Below are 18,410 nucleotides of genomic sequence, written 5' to 3'. Positions count from 1 at the left end.
AAGCCAGGCGAACATGTTTCAACCGAGGGTGCAACAGGCGAAGAAGCTCTTTCCTGAGCAGACGAGGCATACATACTCAGCTCAGCAGGTACTGATCTTCGGAATGTTATATGCCACTCCACGCATGTCCTCGCAAAGTATGACTATCACTGTCAGTCGTATCTCGCTTGGCATTTTAGGCTTCTTCCTAATCTTCATTGATGGTCTAATAGTTAGCAGCGCCGAGCTGTATCCCATAGCCATTACTTCTAGAGCAAGCATCTTTCAGACCATGCCCTCTTGCCTCCTATCTTCCATCCCCCATGAACCCTTCGATTGATGCCCTTCATAGTCAAATACCATAATTGGAAGAAGAAAAGAGCCTTGTTTTCCTTCCACCAGATTCCTTCACTCCTTCTTTGCTTCCCTTGCTGCCTTGCGGAGAGCCCTGGTACGGATGTCTTTGTGGGCCTTCAGGTTGAAGCCAATTCCAACCTTGCTGCCAAAGCCAACGGCCTTCTCGACCCACCACTGCATAATAGCGTGGCTCCACCAAGGCGTGTAGGAATATGCGATGTTCTGCGTGCCACCCAGCCCGATCTTGCCGAGCGTAGCCTTCACGAACGGCCGGGGAGTGGGAATCATGGCGGACGGGCGCTTGATCTTGCTCATGGCCGACACGACAAGGTAGGACAGGACCAGATAGACATCAACGTTGCTTTCCTTGAGCTCCCCGGCCAAGGCGCTGCTCCAGTGCTGGAGGAACGCCTTGCTGCCACTGTAGGTTGCGAGATACGGAATAGGCATCCACCCGCCGAAGGAGCCCATAGTCAGGATCAGCCCACGCTTCCGCTGGACCATTCCAGGGGCGATGACCTGAGTTGTCTTCAATGTTCCGAGGCAGTTGATGGTGACAATGTGCTGCAACTCCTTCTTGTCTGTCTCGACGAAAGGGACCGGGATCGAGTGGCTTTGGCCGACGTTGTTGATGAGGATGGCAACATCGAGACCCTGGACGAGCTCGGATAGGCGGTCGTAGTCGTTTGAGTTGTCCTGTGAGTAGTCCATGGCGAGGATCTTGGTCTGCACGCCCTGCTTGCTAGAGCTCTCGATCTCGGAAGCCAATGCCTCGAGCTTGGACTGGGTGCGCGACACGAGCACCAGGTTGAATCCCTTGGAAGCGAGCTGCTTTGCGTATTCCTTTCCTAACCCATCGGATGCACCCGTAACGACAGCCCAGGAGCCTGGTTTGCCATACTTGCGGAGATTGGTACCGCTAAGGACGAAGAGGTTGAGGAGCAAGCGGGCGTAGCTCAAGATGTGACTCGCGATGTAGAGGGTGCCGATGCCAGCCAGGCCAAGTTGGACTGGCTGAGGAACAGTCGAGAGAATATCACTGACTGCCATGGCGCCGCTGTCAAACTGGAGTCTTTGGTGATGATGTTGACAGAGGTGAGTTCGTTGGACCGGCTAACTGGGCCGCCCATTGAGCTCAAGAAAATTGATGGGGCCCAGAGCTCCCGGCCAGCCAACAAATCCTGGAGCCGAGGTCTGGCGAGGTACGTACCTTCAGTGCGGCATCCACCACCGACTAGACGACCTACCTGGATCTTTCCTACTCTGCACTCCTCAGGGAGACCCGGAAAACATCCAGTCTCAACCTCGCACTTATTTTCCAAGCAAGCTGCCCATCACGAATAGACCCAGCAAGAGCTGACATGGCAATCGAGCATTTCTGCAATGGCCGATCTGAGGTCTGGCAACAAAGCTATGGAATATGAAACCGCCCGTGATCATGGCCAAGGGAAGCCCACCACTCATTATCTTAAGCCATCCGCCACTACCTGGCGGCGCCGAACGCCAGGCTTCTATTCTAAGACTGCCCCATTGATCAAGTCTGCAAGTTGCCGCTCAGCCGCTCACAGTGGCCAGAGAAACAGCCCTCACACCGACACTTCGCAGGCGCCGCCGCCGTGCCTACTTGGAAACCTCTCACGGGACGTGTAGCTGCCTCTTGTGGGCTGATACCCTGCATTGTTACGTGGGCATCTTGGGCCACGCTTCCCGTGAGCGGCGAGCATCGCCATCCGAACATTGAATCGATGTATCACCATCCAAGCTATAGCAGTCGCTGGCTCTGAGCCCAGTTGGGCCAAGGCGCACAGTGCAGTGGAGACTATTGCAAAGACAGCACTGGTATGATACCGAGTTCAAGGGAGCCAAATGCTGGGCCATTCAACAACACAGACCGGTGTCGTGGCAATATCAGAGAACCTTCTCCAGGTGTCTGTCAGCATCCAAACCCTTGCGATCGAGAACAGTGCACCAAAGTCCCTGGCATGTATTTACTGGCTGCATTCACAATCGAGGCGGAGGCCTAAACTTGGTAGTCTCTTGGCTGTGGATCGTCTAGGCCGATGTGAAGGAGGCTTCTGGTATTGACGACGAGCCCGATGGCAATGATGTCCTGCTCCTTCTTCCGGCCTATCAGGGCCTCGACGATCGTGCCGGCTCATTGTCTGATGGAGTAGACACACGGGCTGCATAGCCTGGTCGTCGGATACGCACCGTCTTCTTCTCCTCGACACTCCACGACCTGTCTTCTGGAGATGGTCAAAGAGAATAGGAAGACTATTGCCGCTTGAACGGTGTTCACCGGGTCGCCAAGACACCTCGTCGCTGGATGGTGAATATGGTTTGATAGGGGCGTCTCTGCTCGACCGAGCCCCAGCTCTTGGCCATGCCGAAGCTATTCGAGAGCGCCCAGGATTGATACGGCGCGTGCAGCAGAAAGCTGACCAAAGCACGGCAGAGCATTGGCGACGCCGTGTGTTCGGGCGGTCTTGGCCTTTTAACACATCCATCGTGACCACGGACACCCTTGGTCCGATAAAGGCCTACGCTTTGGTCTCGGCCCGGGGCTCGGGCGCGTGGATGTTGGCGTCGTCCAGATTCTATTATGGGATGGACTTCTTCACTCTAAGTGCCTCGTCGTTAGCACTCGGGGCACACGCTATCTGTTTAGTGGCGGCGCCGTTCTTTCAGTTCCCGTGTTTTAGTTCAGGAACGCCTCTTTTACGCCGCTGTGACAACCACGGACAGAGCACGAGGATACCAATACCATGCAGGGGGCCTCCAAGAATGCGTCTGATGTCCATTCCTCGTACAACTATCGTACAACTATGGCGCACACTTACATGGCAACGTTGTTATGCTGGCAATACACCCATAGAACATGCGTACTCCACGCTACAGAAAGCAATATGCAACTGCGAGGGAGTGGGAGGGAAACAGCCACGGCTACCTCGTTACTAGTTCAGCCGGCAGTGTTGTAGGGAAAGGCACAGATGGGGCGGTAAATGGCTACTTCCAGACGCCATCCAGCCCGTCAGCGAGATGCTGTCCGTCGAAGAGTTGCCACAGCCATGTTTACAGCACGGTCCTACCAGCTCCCCCGGCTCAAGCCCACAAGCTAGAGCCACCTCGTGATAGATAATTCTGGCGCGCCTCTCTACGACCCAGTGCGATGGATGCCAAGGCCACCCAGACAAGCCGTCTCGGAAACTCATCCAGCTTGATAGGCTGGAGAGCGTTCGCGAAAACCGCGGACTCCTCCAATGGGCCGGGTGCGCTCACAATCGCCTGCTCCAAGAACTTCACTGTGATGTTGATGAAGGCAGAGGCCAAGAGTTTTGTGTTTGTAACTACATTGGTAAGGTGAGCCTTCTCGTATACTAAATGGTCTAGATGAGGCCCTCGCGCCATGTTGTGATAGATGAGGGTAAGCCGTTGGATATAAAACCAACGTGTGGCCCTCGCCAGCCTCGTCGAAGTTGTTGACACAAGGACCATCGCCTTCGTTCATAACATCCTCTCTCTTTGCTCACAAACATCCCATTCATCCTCCTCTGAACCTTGCCCCACCATCGTTTTCCTTCTTTCGTGCCCAGTCACCCTTTTCCAAACACAATGAAGTTCTCAGCCATCACCACTGCCTGCGCAGGCGCAGCCTTCATTGGCAATGCCGTGGCCCATCCAGGCATGGCCAAGGTTGTGAATGAGATCAAGGCCAATATCATGTCACGTCAGGGTGGCCCTGTCGATCCAGCCCTGAACTCCAATGAGCTCATCGGCGACCTCGTGACGTTTCAGGACAGCCAGCTCACACCCGTCGGCAAGGACATCAAGGCCGTGATCCTGAACCAAGCCAACGGTGAGAGCCTAGAGACATACGCCAACGTCCCCAGGCTGGGAACACCGCAGTGCAAGGCTGACACCTGCTGCGTGTGGCAGTATGTCGCCAACGAGATGGTCACTGCCTTCAAGGGCCCATCCGGTAGATGTACCAATGCAGCGAGGGCTGCCGTCCGTCTCGGGTTCCACGACGCGGCCGGATGGTCCAAAAAGACGGGGCCGGACGGTGGTGCTGATGGTTCCCTCATCCTGAACACGGAGGAGATTCGACGACCAGGAAACCGCGGCCTCGAGGAGATCGTGACGCTTACCCAGACCTGGTTCAACAAGTACAAGGGCTATGGGATCTCTGCAGCCGACCTCGTGCAAATGGGCGCCAACGTGGCTACCGTCGTCTGCCCCCTGGGCCCTCGCACCAAGACCTACATCGGGCGCAAGGACAACCCCAAGCCCGCCACAGACGGCCTTCTCCCGCCTGTTGACGCCAGTGCCGACTTCCTGATCAAGTTGTTCCAGGACAAGACCATCCAGCCGAATGGCCTGGTCGCCCTCCTGGGTGCACACTCCACTGCCCAGCAACGGTTCGTCGACCCCCGCAGGGCCGGTGATCCCCAGGACAGCACCCCCGGCGTATGGGACATGCTCTACTACAACGAGACCATCAACCCCAACGCGCCGGCCCGTGTGTTCAAGTTCGCAAGCGACATCAAGCTGGCCGCAGATCCCAGGATGAGCAGGCTGTTTACTGCCTTTGCCGCTCCCAACAACGCCGCGCAGCTGCCGTGGAACCTGGTAAGTAATCCCTTGGAAAGCCCGGGCCGCGACGAGCCGCAGCAGTCCACACAGACTTGCTAACCCGACCCGTGTCCGACAGCTTTATGCCCGCGAGTATGTGCGACTCAGCCTGCTGGGCGTCAACAACATCAACTCGCTCACGGACTGCACCAAGGTGCTCCCTCAGCCCGTCAGGACCTTCGTGCAGAATGACAGGTGCGAGGTCAAGACGTGGATGTCGTCTACCAAGAACGTCCCGGCCATCGCCAACGCGCTCCTGGACGGCAAGCTCATCACCTCCGTCCCGGGGTTGTCGAGTCTGCTGAGCAACCTCCTGGGTGGGCTGCTTGGGCTCATTGGCATTGGCCGCCAGGGGTCAAACTGCTGATGAATTGGGGTGGGTGTCGTTCAACTGGGGACGATCTGTGCACACAGGTCAAGGCATATGTGAGCAGAATAGCCTGGGGCTGTGTGCCATTGGGAGCCTTTAATTTCCGTAATACTTGGTGGTTCCGATTCTTGTATCGATTTTCTTATTAGTAATATTAAATAAATGAGTTGCTTAAGGCCGAACAAAGATGTCAGGACGTGAGACAGCCATTGTGGACGTAGAACCGAGGATCCTGCAGCGCGCTGTGCTATGTCGAAGCCAGACCTTGCAATTCGACATTCCTGGATGCAGCGAATTGAGACGGCATGTGGAACCAACGCCTTAGGCTGCACAATGCGATGTTTCTTGACAGCATGAGTTGGGCGACAATGAGATGATGATGGGGCGTTTTGGTGCCGTCGAGGGTCATTGTCGTTGTCCGCTTCCGGCCGTGGAGCAGCTTGGCCGAGCCGGCCCCGAGGACGATCATCAACGTCCACTTTTCTCACACCACCCATTGCAGGTACCCAGATTTCGAAGCTTTCCCGGGATCCAATCGACGCTGTCACTCCTGGATCACTCGGTCCATACAGTCAATTGGCCTTACCGGACGCATCACGAAGCTTCAAGACCCTGAAACCGCTCGAAACCAGCGAAAATGAGCGGCCTGAGCTCCTTCTTGCCCTCTGCCGAGGACGGCTTCCTTCCCTATTACCTGCTGCTAGTGAGCTCATACCCCATCTCGTCACCCTCCGCGCACACGCTCGCCCGCCTCCTCTGCCTCACCGCTAACCCCCATGATCCCCCAGGTCTCCGTAGCAGCCATAGGCAACGCAGTTCAGAACCTCGTAACCCTCCACTACACCCGGCGCATCTACAACGGGCTCTTCGTGCCCCGCGCCTCGGCCCGCAACAACCCGGACTCGGTCGCGAAGCTCCAGCCGCTGGTCGAGGCGGGGTCCCTCAAGGACAAGCCCACCGCCGTCGACCAGGTCACCCCGCTCGCCGCGCGCCTGTTCGGCGTGTACACGATCCTCGCGGGCGTCATCCGCGTCTACGGCGCCTACCGAGTCAATGACCCCGTGCTCTACCAGCTATGCCTGTTCACCCACCTGCTGGCTGCCGCGCACTTCACGAGCGAGACGCTGGTGTTCAAGACCGTGGCGCTAGGGTGGGAGCACGCGTTCCCCTTCGCGGCCGCCTTCAGCGGGAGCTTGTGGATGATTCAGCAGTATGGGAACTATGTGAAGGCGTAAAAAGAGCAAGGATGAATGGGTGGACGGGTGGACAGACGGCGTGTGCGCGCGGTGTATAAGGAAGAGAACCGAACCAAGCAGAGGACGGGCCTATACGAGGGCGAATATCTCTGAGGTGCACATTTCCCGATCATGATATTGTTTCCTGAAAAGCCACTCACTGTATGGAGGATGGGTGGAATGTTGGCTCTATGCTCTATATACTACTAATGCTTAATACAAGGCGTTACAGGTAGGATGTACAGTGACTCTCTGTGTGAATGTAGTCTCTACTTCTGGAGGCTCTTCCGGTAGACCTCGCCTCCCAGAGGCCTCAGCCTGGCCGCCGCCTGCTCGGGCGTGATGTCCCGCTGCGGCTCGGCCAACAGCTCATATCCCACGAGGAACTTGCGCACCGTAGCCGAGCGCAGGAGAGGTGGGTAGAAGTGCATGTGGAAGTAGCTATTCTCAGCCTCTTCCTCTGTGCAATCGAGGGGCGCTTGGTGGATTCCAGAGCCTGGTCATGTCAGCCACCACGGCCTGGCCGGCCTTTTCAGGCGGGTTGGGAGGGAGAAAGAGAGCTGATGTAACTTACTGTACGGGAAACTGCACTCAAACAGGTTGTCATACCTCCTGGTGACCTCCTGAACCGCCTCGGCAAACCACACCCTCTCCTGGTCGCTCAGGTCCACCAGGGCGCGCACATGCCTCTTGGCGATGATGAGCAGCTCGAAGGGCCAGACAGCCCACCACGGGCACACCACGACGAAGCCCTCGTTCTCCCAAACGAGGCGCTCGCCCTTCTCGATTTCCAGCTTGACGTAGTCAGCCAGCAGGTGGCGCCCGCCGTGCTCGGCGCGGTACTTTGTCATCTGGGCGATCTCCTTGCCCGGCTCCTCGGGCAGGGTGCTAGTCGTCCAGACCTGGCAGTGCGGGTGGGGGTTGCTGCAGCCCATGGCGGCGCCCTTGTTCTCGAAGATTTGCATGTAGCGTAGCTGGTTCTTGGGCTTGTCGATGTTGTCCGGCAGGCCGGGCTGCTTCTGCAGCAGCGGCAGGGCGGCAGCGACCTTGGCCAGGGGGCTCGAGGGAGACAGGTGGGCGGCATAGATGCGCGTCCACGTCTCGATGACCGGGAGGATCTCGGCGGGTGACATGTCGGCCAAGGTCACGGAGTGCTTTGCGCTGAAGGTCAGGACATAGCACTTGCCCGTGACGGGTTCGGCGCGGAGCAGGAGGGCCGAGAGGTCATCGCTGGAGGAGGGCTTTGGTGGGTGGTACTCGGCCTGCTCTTCCTTGACGGCACTATAGTCGTTCACGAAGACAAAGGTGTTTTCGTACTGCGGGTTGGAGTCGCCCTGCGCGCGAGGGTTGCCCGGGCAGAGGTAGCACTGTTTAGAAACGGGGGTCAGTCGCTCTCTTTTTGCGGCTCATGCGCGAGAGGAGAGCGCAGAGGCAAGACGCGGCAGACAGACCTGTGGATCATAGTCTGGCAGGGTATTCGCCTGCGCGCCTTCTTGCTGGCCTCTAAGAGACTGGTGGTCAGATACATGGTTGTTGCGCGCGCATCTACAAGCAGACAGGTCGTGGAAAAGGATTGTGAGACACTCACTGCCACGGCCGCTTTGTTCGGTGGGGCGAGACCAGCAGCCAGGACCCGGTCAGCGGGTTGTACCTGCGGTGGGAGATATCGTCGAGGATCTTGTCGGGCATGTTATAGAAGAGGCGTGGACGAGGACGGGGGGAAGGGCAGGACTGCAGAGTGAAGCAGAGGGACCAGCCCGAGGTCTCGAGACGAATGAGCCGTTTTCTTATATGTACTGCAGACTACTGTTACCTACCCTGTGGTTCGAACGGCAGAATTACGCGCACTAAACAATCCTGTCATCGGTCCTTCTGGCACAAGGTGGTGTTACTATCGTTGATACCCCGCCATACTGCTCCTGGCTTGGTGGGGCGGTCCTCGCTCAAGCTCTCGCCGTGACGACCCCAGTCCCCGGCCCCCAGTCCCCCAGCTTCTGTGAGCACCACCCAGCACCGAGCACCTGGCAGTGTGTTGGCGGCCTATTGGCCTCGGCTGGGGGTGGGTCAAAATTCGGGGAACCCGGCGCCAGCAGACAATCTGGTCTCGAACACGTCCTGTTGTTCTCACTGGTTGTCGTGACAGAGGGCTTGTTATTTTTCCAGATCATTGGGACGTTTGGTCAATTAGTATACGGTAGAGAAGCAAGTGCGCCTTTCCAGCGACAAGCAGAAATATCAATCGGTGCCTTACGATCTTCAGCAGATATGTCAGTGGTCGAGTTGGTATTATGTACTTCGTAGGTATCTACGCATATATACACATAGCATATATACCAACGTTGTAGACATGCGGTTGTCCGTTTCATCAAGCTCTCAATTCTGTGAGAGCCTGTACATAGGCATGCACCCAAAAAATGCAGGCCGCCTTCTGGCAGCTCGCCTCAACATGTCAGCTGGTGCCAAGGCCATTGTCTGCGCTGGGAAGGCTTATCCTGCTTATCGCGCCCTTTAGCGTCCCTGGTGGGGCCCACCCAGGAGCTCGGAGTTGGTTCCTGCGGCTCAAGGTCCATCCATCAAACTTGGCTCGTCCGACTGGATCGGCCAAGGCTCCACACCTGCTCACCCGCGATTCCACCTCCGCATCAATTCAGCATCAATCCAGCACCGACGACCACGCTCGTCTGTCATCAATGCGCACTCCCAGGCATCGACTTTACGCGTCGCATCATCAATTCTCGATCCCCTCTGCACTGTAGCCCATCTTTCTTGGCTTTCGGAGCCAATCGAACGCGCATTTGAGCCCTCCTTCTCCTTCCTCTCAAACGTCACTACAACCGCTCGACGCTTCGACAACGTGCTCCTGATCGCCGCTTCGACCCTCGGCGACCGCCATGGCTGTCATCAGGAAGAAGACTGCCACCCGAGGCAGCGAGGGTGGTGTCAAATATATATGCGACGTTTGCTCTGTGGACATCACATCCACCGTGAGTCACCATCTCCTGCCCTTGCCCCCGTTGCCTCATTGCGCACCGCCCTCCCCGCCGGGGTCACTCAAGCTTGCACTGCCAGTTCTGACATTGATTCATCTCGCTACTGCAGGTCCGAATACGGTGCGCCCACGCCGCTTGTAACGATTATGATCTCTGCGTCCAGTGCTTCTCCAAGGGCTCAGCAAGTAATAACCACAATCCTGCCACACACCCGTACCGAGTTATAGAGCAGAATTCCTTCCCCATCTACGACGAAGAGTGGGGAGCAGATGAGGAGCTTCTGCTTCTTGAGGGCTGTGAGATCTATGGTCTCGGGTCCTGGGCAGACATTGCAGACCACATTGGCGGATACCGGAACAAGGACGAGGTCAGGGACCACTATGAGAAGGTTTACATCCAGTCCTCCAAGTTCCCGCTCCCTGAGCGCTGCAGTCCCAAAGACACCGCCTTAGCGAACGCAATCACCAGGGAGGAATTCCAGGCCCGTAAGAAACGGAGAATCGAGGAGCGGAAAGACGCCATCAAGAATGCGCCTGCCCCACCTCCGAAAACCAAACCAACCGCCTCTGTCCCCTCGTGCCACGAGATCCAGGGCTACATGCCTGGCCGCCTGGAGTTCGAGACCGAGCATGCCAACGAGGCCGAGGAGGCAGTCCAGCTCATGCAATTCGAACCTGGAGATGGCATCAACCCAAACACTGGCCAGTTGGAACCAGAGATGGAACTCAAGTTGACGGTTATGGAGATTTATAACTCGCGGCTGACACAACGTGTGGATCGCAAAAAGGTCATTTTCGAGCACAACCTCCTCGACTATCGAGAGAATACCAAGCTCGATAAGAAGCGGTCCAAGGAGGAGCGGGACATCCTCAACAAAGCCAAACCGTTTGCGCGTATGATGAACCACAAGGACTTTGAGGATTTCAACCAAGGCCTTGTTGACGAGCTCAACCTCCGCCAGGCCATCACCCAGCTCCAAGATTGGCGCAACATGGGTATTGGCAACCTCAGAAACGGCGAGAAGTACGAGCAGGACAAGGCAGCTCGCGCACAGAATAAGATTCCAATGGGCTCCATGGACAGGGAACGCCTGGCCGCGGCTCAGCGTAACAAGCAGCCCCCGCCGTCAGATCCGCCAAGCGGAGCCGCCCTTCTGGTAGCCCCAGAACTTCCGATACGGCCAGCAAAGAGCGGACTCCAGAATGGCGAGCCTGCGGCCGACGGGGACGTCAAGCTCACGAACGGAACCCATGCGAACGGTGTCAATGGCGGCAGTGTTGTCGTAGCCAACGGCGCTGATTCATCGAAGAAGCCAACCCACGTGCCACAGCCTATTTCTGGCGTCACGCCGATGCAGCTGAGCCAAGACATGCCCGATTATCATCTTCTCACGAACGAAGAGGTTAGGCTCTGCGAGGTCATCAGGATGCAGCCGAAGCCTTATGTTATGGTGAAGGCTGAGATTATCAGGGAAGCTGTCAAGGGTAATGGCTCTCTGAAGAAAAAACAGGTCAAGGAAATCTGTAGCAAGAATCCATCGTCTTGGGATTCGCGTAAGGCCGGCACAGTGTTTGAGTGTATGGTCGCCTGGGGCTACATTTCCAAGGCTTAGCTACTAACGTCAAATCGAAAGCCACCAAAGCCGGGTTCGGGGACTACAGCGGGATTCGACGAGGTCTCAATAATTACATACTTATCAGTCTCAAAGAATATTTTGTGTGTCTGCGACCGACCGGTGCACAATAAAGCGTCAATTGGCGGGCTCAGTGACATAAGCAAGGCTTCTGGTGGCCGTTCTTCCGCAATCGTGTCGATTGTGCACCTGGAATTCACGATGCGTTGTTTCTGGAGCTTGTGATTGTCGACCACCTGCAGTCCTCACGAAACGGGCAGTGTTTTCCTAGGGATACTCGAAGTATGCAGTATCAATCACTCGCCTGGCCTAAGAGAGCAAGGGTGAGAGTGCGTCGTCTCAAGAAATCACGGCACGAGAATTAATGCCTGGTAAATGCAGACCATTTGCCTCCGAAGAGAACTCGAGATCTACGCTGGACTTGGGGCACAGCTCTTCTCAAGCTCTCTGCCGCAGGCAACAGAGGCGCTGCTGTGAGATCGGCCATCACACGAGGAGGATTCGAGTGGAAGCAATATCCCCAAGCAGTATTCGATGGCACTGCTGAGCCCTTCAATCTGGCGAGCCTGCCTGATGAGTGTAATGTGTTAGGAATGAGGCTGATAGAGTACAGGCATACGCTGCTGCTGCAAGGTCGAAAAGGCTTTCGTTCCACACGTGTCACGTCGAAACTTGCAGGCAGTGGATCCTGGCGAAAGGAAACACGGGTTGGACATCTGCGCCCGACGCAATTAATCGGGGATGACAATGGATATTGAAAGGATTCCTTCGTCAGCCAGGATGATAAGAATTTTGATGATACCCAGTTAAGGTTTGGGATGGTTGACTGCTGAGTGCATCTTATCCAGGGCTGTCGGGCCGCACAAGAGCAGCGCGAGGATGGTACAACCAACCATTTACTGAATGAGGGCGGCGATCCCTTAATCGACCCACTGACTTGGCTTTCGAAATTCGCTCTTTTTGATATGTCTACCGGCAAGACCGTCTCGGGCCAGCATCCGGCTTCGCGCTCCATGCGCCTATCAGGAAACGGCAGCAGTAGTGACGTCGGCTGCAGCAATCCGCTCGGCAAGCAAGTCACGATACCATTCAGACCTCCATAAGCGGGTCTTACTCATCAGCATCCAATATATGTAAATTCGCCGAGAGAGTACCGTTGTCGAGCTAGGTACGTCTGTCTCCGGTGACCGATTTAGCCTGAGTCCGCTTTACAGCTGGGACTAGGCACGGGACAGCCTGCTGTCCACACAGGGTGCCAACCAGTTCACCACTTTGGTCAACGCACAACAACATCGCCCCATTTTGTGTGACCATTGTGAGGCCACACAGGTCTCGTGTTGTGCTCGAGTCTGATGTGCTTCTTTCCGTCCTGATCTCGATGCTGTCAGGCCTTGGCCAGATGCGTCATCAAGCTTGCCATGGCCGCCTTGCGGGCCGAGCATTGACTCGGGCCGTCGCTCCAGTAACAAGCTCAAGAATGTGAGACCAAGCTTTCGTGCTCACAATCTGCGAGGTCTCCATTGTTGGGCGGCATATTGTGGGCTGGTGTGTACGGCTGACATCCAGCCATTATTTATCGCCTTGTCTGGACTGGATAAAGTGAGCAGTTGCATAGATGAACTCCCCAAATTAGAGAAGATCTCGGTATACGGCGTTCGGTGTTGGCCGTGGAGCCTCTTTCCTCAAGTGGCCTGCTTGCTCTCTTCTTGTTACAGTTGCACTTGAGCGTTGCGACTATCCTCAAGGATTTGTCATTGATTGTAAACTGAAACGGACACGCGTGTTCCAACTCTTGGCCTCTTCGAATACCACCTCGAGATACCGCGCAGAGCAAGAAACAAAATGGCAAAGGAGACCGCTTCAAATCCCACGGTCAGGATTCTGGTGATAGGGACAGCGGGCGCCGGGAAGAATTGCCTGGAGTCGAGATTTACGACATCGCAGTACCCTCCTCCTTACGACCCATCCCTCACACTATGCAGCCGACGCTTCCTCACCCTCGAGCCAAAGCCGTCGAGTGATGGTGGCTCCCGGGCATCGAGGCTCCCCGGCCTACGCGTCTCGACAGACTTCCACGGGTCCACGCGTTCTCTTCTATCACCACCAGACTCCGCAGGCCCAGCAAGCCCCATCTCGGACCCAGTGTCGCCAATATCCTTCGTCAGCACGACGTCGACAATCAACACCAGCACGACAAGCATACCCACTTCAGCTTCCTTCGGCCACGAGCTCGAACTACCCAAGCCACAGCCATGCGCCAAGTGCGTACACAGAGCCAGCACGTACCTCGTAGAGGTGGTCAACTACCCAGCCCTCCAGTCCGCCAAGGTGCGGCAGCACGTCCTCGCCAAGGGCGAATACGACGCCGTGCTCCTCGTGTACGACGTCTCGGACCGGAGGAGCTTCGAAAAGGTCCGCGAGTTCCACGCCGAGGTGCCCCTCATCAGCAGTACCAGCACCAAGCACCACAGGAGGCAGAGGTCGCACGTGCCGAGGAGGCACTCCGGCCCGCCGACTGGGTCGTCTCTGCAGAGGAGGGGCAGCGTGATGAGCTTCTTCAGCCCGGGCGGCGGGCTGGCCGGGCCTGAGGAGGACGTGGAGGCCGGGAAGGGATCAGGCGATAATGTGGTGGTCGCGCTCGTGGGTAACAAGGCTGACATTGGCGATGGGGACTCCAACCTGTCTGAAGAGGACGGGCTAGTTGATCAGGATGACGACTTTGACGACGACTGCGAGTCCGCCATAGCTGTCTTCGGGGACACTCTGCACCGCGACCTCCGCGAGGATGCTAAGCTTGGCGCGGCGTGGTCGGTCCTGGGGACCACCAACAGGTCGAAGCCATCTCACGCAGAAAGCTCCGAGACCGTCGAGCGGTGGCTGCAGGTTCTCGGGAAGGCGTCAGAGGAGGACGAAGAAGATGGGGACCATGAACCGTCGGCCTCGGAAACCGCAGTCACCAAGGCCAAGCCAGGGAGATCGGTCTCTCAAGCCGAGGGCGAGGACCTGGCCAGGTCGCTGGATCTGCAGGTTCCGTTCTTTGAGACGAGCGCCAGGATGGGGACGAACGTCGAGGAGGCATTCGAGGCGGTCGTACGCTCGGTGCTGAAGCAGATGGGCCGGAGCGCCACGCCTCCACGACAGAGCTCGCAAAGAGGTGCAGGGATAAGCACGAGGCCGAGCAGCAGAAGCGTGCCAACCGGTCATCGAGACCGGTGGACCGGATGGCACCAAGCGCAGGACCATCACGGGGGCAGGGAAACCACGGGCGCCTGGTCCTTGAGACCAAGCTCGACGGGCAGGAGCACACGGCTCACCTGGAGCGGCCTGCGTTGGTCGCGAACGTCCCGGGCCGCGAGAACATTCCGCGGAGGGAGAGCTTCATGGACCGCATGCGGAGGATACTCACGTCCGAAGAGGCCCGTGGTGGGGATGGCGCGCGTGGCTCTGCGAATGGCCCTCCTGTACGTTCCTTATGAAGGATGGGTTCTCTAACGGATGGGTGGTATACTGCTAGATCCTTCTGGTCGTTTGGGGAATGTCTTTGGTGGCTTGGCATATCTGTTTCGGGTCCTTTCCTAATACTCTTACTCAAAGGACTTCCCTCGAGAGGTAGGACATTGTCTGTAAAACCTCCCAAGCTTGGTCACCGGCCACTTAACAGACATGATGAAAATTCCTGGGACCGCAGGTCTCATGTCCAAATACGATGTCTACATGCGATTGAACAAACTAATTATCTTGAAGTAATTAATTACATACGGGTGAATGTCTTGTTCTAGGTGCCATCTTCAAGTCATCTATACCCGTAGGGGTCATCTGTCTCTTTGGTTTCTAGGCACTGATTCTAACTATAACCTTGCCTCTTGTACGTCCAGTGTTTAGTCTATCGAACGCTTCTCGAACTTGATTGAAGCCAAAGGTGCTGTCGACAATTATCTTGTCCTTAGGCAGGCTCAGGATCTCCTCCAGGAAGGGGTACTTGAACTCAAGATTGACACAAGTGTACGACCGACCAAGACCTACCCTCCCAAGGAGAGCACGCAAGATCATCTGAGGGTTCCATAAATAGGTGTTTGCGCCGCCCATCGTATACCGGTTCGTCTTGTCACCGACGATAGTGACATATCTTTTAGCAATACCCAGGCACTCCGTCCCGCCAACACAGTCGATGATCACGTCTGGCGCGAACCTCCTGAGCCGGTCCGGCACGCTCTCGGCCGTGTAATCGACGGTCTCGCTCGCCCCCATACCGCGCACGAAGTCCGCATTGCGGCCAGAGCACGAGGCGGCCACCGTCCACCCCCGGCGCGCCGCGAGGTGCACAGCGTACATGCCACTGGCGGAGCTCCCGCCCAGCACCGCGACCCTGCCGTTCCTGACGTGGCTCTCGGCCTCAGCGATGACGGTCCGCGCGGTGAGCCAGACCAGCGGCAGCGCGGCGGCCTGCTCCCAAGACCAGTCGGCGGGCTTGGGGACCACGACGGAACCCTTCTTGGTGTCGAGCCTGATGGCCTCCTGCAGGGTGCCCCCGGGGAGGAAGGGGCAGATGCCCAGGACCTCGTCGCCGGTCTTGAAGCCCGAGTTTGGCCCTGCCTCCTGCACTACTCCCGAGAAGTCCTCGGCCACGCCCTTCTGGGAAGGTATCAGGAAGCTTGGGAGGTACGGCCACAGGGGGAACCCCATTAGCTGGGCGTCGACGGGGTTGATGGATGCGGCATAGGTTTTGATACGGATCTCTGAGGGTTTCAATGGTCTTGTGTCAGGGGGGAGGGTTGACTGTTGAAGTGCCTTTGGGTAACCCCCGTGGGTGAATGTCCAAGCATTTATTTTCCCACCCATCTTGGTCAAGCTGGGCGATAACTGTGATCGGAGTAGACTCGGAACACTTTGAACCGGAGTTCATGTATCTTGGGCGCAAATACTAGTTCTGATGCAGAGAATATGCGTGTTTAATACAACCAACTGACTCATGGAAGTTCGGCGATCTAAGTCAACTCACGTCTTTATATATGCGTGGTACAGATATAATAGTGACGGTTGGGTTGGCCATGCAGATCAGATATCTGTAATCACAACACGGGTGGCCCCACCATGGCCTGCTCTCGGCGTGCCTCAACGACGAAGCTGACTATCACTAAGCAATAACGGCCCAACTAAATCCCGTCAGCTCTCCTTTCTGGCCTGGATACTTTCCGCTTTACTATTGATTTCGCCGGTGCCGAAGGTCCGAAGACAAAACTCTCCGAGCTCGTTGGGCGTTTGTAAACGGGTAGATTTTATCCGGCCATCGTCACTCATAGAGCTAAGGAGGACATGGGCAATTGCACCTCAGCAATATTTACTGCAGGAGCCAACAGAGTTAACACTTGTACACGGGACACTATTTGCAACAGAACCTGAGGGCGTTGGTTCACAACTATTAGAACAAATATCTCTAGGTTTCACCCTCTCACTTTTACTGAAGCAATTCACCTCCATGACCACAATTCCAACTTCGATGCTTTCATGACGACTCTCGCACACAGACATAATACGAGGGATAGTTTCAATAACGAACGCATTGCCTGAACAGGAACGCATACAATCCAGGTGGTATTATTGGATATGATTAATTCAATACTGTCTAGTGGTCCACCCACCTATTTCCACGTTCGAACCGAGAGTACTCATCTTCCCACTGCAGACGCTAATCATGCCCAAATCCCTCGAAGTCAACGTGATATCACCCCGAGCGCCGTGTACGCCAATGCCATGTTGTATGCCGGGAACCAAGACGTCGATCAAGAGCAATAGCTGTATTCTATAAACAGGAGTGTAGATGGAGTGCCTACAACGGCCGCGGCGATCCACTCTGTGGCCGGGGCATCTTCGTGCGGCGCTTCAACCCCAGCCAGGTCCTGCACACCAGACAGCGCCAGGGAGTTGGTTTGGGGGCAAGGGTGCTCAAGTCGCCAGGATCCTACCAGTCGACAGCCCACCCGTTATTTTCTAAAAAGTCCTCGCAGGCGTCCCTCAGGTCAAGGTTAGGCCGCAGCTCAGACGGATCCAGGTGCTCCCTCGTGACAGGGTCCGTCTTGGAGCGCTTGAGGTGCTCGAGGATGCTCGCCCTCTCGTAGCTCTTGCCCGTCTTCGTGATGACGGGGTCAACCATGATGCCGAACGTGATGTCGTCGACGGCCCAGTCGGGGACATCCCTCCTCTTGCCCTGCTCGCCCCTCGCTTGTTGGAAGGTCTTCCTCATGTCGGCGATCTTGACGTCCCAGTCTGCCGAAACGTCTTTGAGCTCGGACTCGTCAATGCAGTCGGCCAGGGCCTGGGCGCGCTCCTTCTCGAGCATCTCGAGCACCTCGCGCTCCAAGGCGGAGCTCTCGCGCAGGCGCCTCCGCTCCTTGTCGTCCCAGCGCTCCTTCTTGCACCGCAGGACCAGCTGTGTTATAGCGCCGAGGGACTTGTCCCCGGTCTTGACTGCGAGTTCGTGGGCGCGCTTCACGTTGTGGAGGGCGTCGTCGAAGTACTTAAGCTCGATCTGGGCCTGGGCGATCAGGAAGTGGGCCTTCATGTTGTCTGAGGAGAGGCCGAGGCATGTCTGGCAGTCTAGGATGGCGTCCTCCCAGCGTTGGAGCTTTAAGCGTGCCAGTGCGCGGTTGGTGTAGATCTTGGGGTCTTTGGGGTCGGCGATGATCCTGTGGTCGGGAGGTGGTGTGTCGGCTCGGGGCAATTCGTGGCAGAGTGGCAGGGGAGAGGTAGGGGCGCGTGGACTTACGCCTGCGAGTACAGACCCTCTGCGCCTCCATAGTCACCTCTTGCGAAGCGCTTGTTGCCCTGTTCCTTGAGGACAGCAGCTTCTTGCACCGCCATGTTGCTCAGGCGGGTCGAACAGAGCGATGCGATATCTCGATTTGAGCGGGTAGTTGGAGGACAAAGCTTGGACCAATTGTTGCTGAGGTTTGCTGTGGTAAATGCGAGGAAACAAGCTGGTGTCTCAGAGGACTGCAGGTTCTAGGTCAGTCAAGAGGAGTTGAGAGGGCGGGTGGTGAGCATTGTCGTCGTCCCGAGCTCGACGGCAGAGCACACAAGGCAGGCGGCAGGCGGCAGATCGCAGATCGCAGAGGGTCACGCTGGGTTCCGTGAGCAGCTACGGTACGGTACGGCTGGGTACGACGCGGTGCAGTACGAGGGGATACAGGAAAACAGGGAATGGTGTAAGGCAGGCA

The 18,410-nt window shown here is 56.7% G+C and overlaps 8 protein-coding genes across 8 annotated transcripts; 4 read left to right on the top strand and 4 right to left on the bottom strand.

Moving 5' to 3' along the window:
* Positions 1–387: 387 nt before the first annotated feature.
* Positions 388–1,386, bottom strand: INS49_003740 (uncharacterized protein; the record flags this gene model as incomplete). Its single annotated transcript, XM_043164530.1, has 1 exon — positions 388–1,386. One exon carries the CDS (start codon positions 1,384–1,386, stop codon positions 388–390), a length of 999 nt encoding a protein of 332 aa, XP_043019295.1.
* A 2,562-nt stretch (positions 1,387–3,948) lies between these two features.
* Positions 3,949–5,335, top strand: INS49_003739 (uncharacterized protein; the record flags this gene model as incomplete). The annotated part of the gene is made up of 2 exons (XM_043164529.1): positions 3,949–4,965; positions 5,048–5,335. The coding sequence occupies 2 exons, from the start codon at positions 3,949–3,951 to the stop codon at positions 5,333–5,335; spliced, it is 1,305 nt and encodes a 434-aa protein (XP_043019294.1).
* A 640-nt stretch (positions 5,336–5,975) lies between these two features.
* Positions 5,976–6,573, top strand: INS49_003738 (uncharacterized protein; the record flags this gene model as incomplete). Its single annotated transcript, XM_043164528.1, has 2 exons — positions 5,976–6,041; positions 6,127–6,573. The coding sequence occupies 2 exons, from the start codon at positions 5,976–5,978 to the stop codon at positions 6,571–6,573; spliced, it is 513 nt and encodes a 170-aa protein (XP_043019293.1).
* A 269-nt stretch (positions 6,574–6,842) lies between these two features.
* On the bottom strand, positions 6,843–8,262 carry INS49_003737 (uncharacterized protein; the record flags this gene model as incomplete). The annotated part of the gene is made up of 4 exons (XM_043164527.1): positions 6,843–7,069; positions 7,148–7,940; positions 8,025–8,076; positions 8,162–8,262. 4 exons carry the CDS (start codon positions 8,260–8,262, stop codon positions 6,843–6,845), a joined length of 1,173 nt encoding a protein of 390 aa, XP_043019292.1.
* A 1,202-nt stretch (positions 8,263–9,464) lies between these two features.
* On the top strand, positions 9,465–11,175 carry INS49_003736 (uncharacterized protein; the record flags this gene model as incomplete). The annotated part of the gene is made up of 2 exons (XM_043164526.1): positions 9,465–9,557; positions 9,673–11,175. The coding sequence occupies 2 exons, from the start codon at positions 9,465–9,467 to the stop codon at positions 11,173–11,175; spliced, it is 1,596 nt and encodes a 531-aa protein (XP_043019291.1).
* A 1,863-nt stretch (positions 11,176–13,038) lies between these two features.
* Positions 13,039–14,823, top strand: INS49_003735 (uncharacterized protein; the record flags this gene model as incomplete). The annotated part of the gene is made up of 3 exons (XM_043164525.1): positions 13,039–14,286; positions 14,319–14,657; positions 14,791–14,823. 3 exons carry the CDS (start codon positions 13,039–13,041, stop codon positions 14,821–14,823), a joined length of 1,620 nt encoding a protein of 539 aa, XP_043019290.1.
* Positions 14,824–15,027: 204 nt separating this feature from the next.
* On the bottom strand, positions 15,028–15,879 carry INS49_003734 (uncharacterized protein; the record flags this gene model as incomplete). The annotated part of the gene is made up of 1 exon (XM_043164524.1): positions 15,028–15,879. The coding sequence occupies one exon, from the start codon at positions 15,877–15,879 to the stop codon at positions 15,028–15,030; it is 852 nt and encodes a 283-aa protein (XP_043019289.1).
* Positions 15,880–17,155: 1,276 nt separating this feature from the next.
* INS49_003733 (uncharacterized protein) lies at positions 17,156–18,054 on the bottom strand (the record flags this gene model as incomplete). The annotated part of the gene is made up of 2 exons (XM_043164523.1): positions 17,156–17,879; positions 17,960–18,054. The coding sequence occupies 2 exons, from the start codon at positions 18,052–18,054 to the stop codon at positions 17,156–17,158; spliced, it is 819 nt and encodes a 272-aa protein (XP_043019288.1).
* Positions 18,055–18,410: the final 356 nt, after the last annotated feature.

Source organism: Diaporthe citri (assembly GCF_014595645.1).
Source record: "Diaporthe citri strain NFHF-8-4 chromosome Unknown scaffold_10, whole genome shotgun sequence".
NCBI classification, from domain to species: domain Eukaryota; kingdom Fungi; phylum Ascomycota; class Sordariomycetes; order Diaporthales; family Diaporthaceae; genus Diaporthe; species Diaporthe citri.
This window is presented reverse-complemented; position numbering and strand designations above follow the sequence as displayed.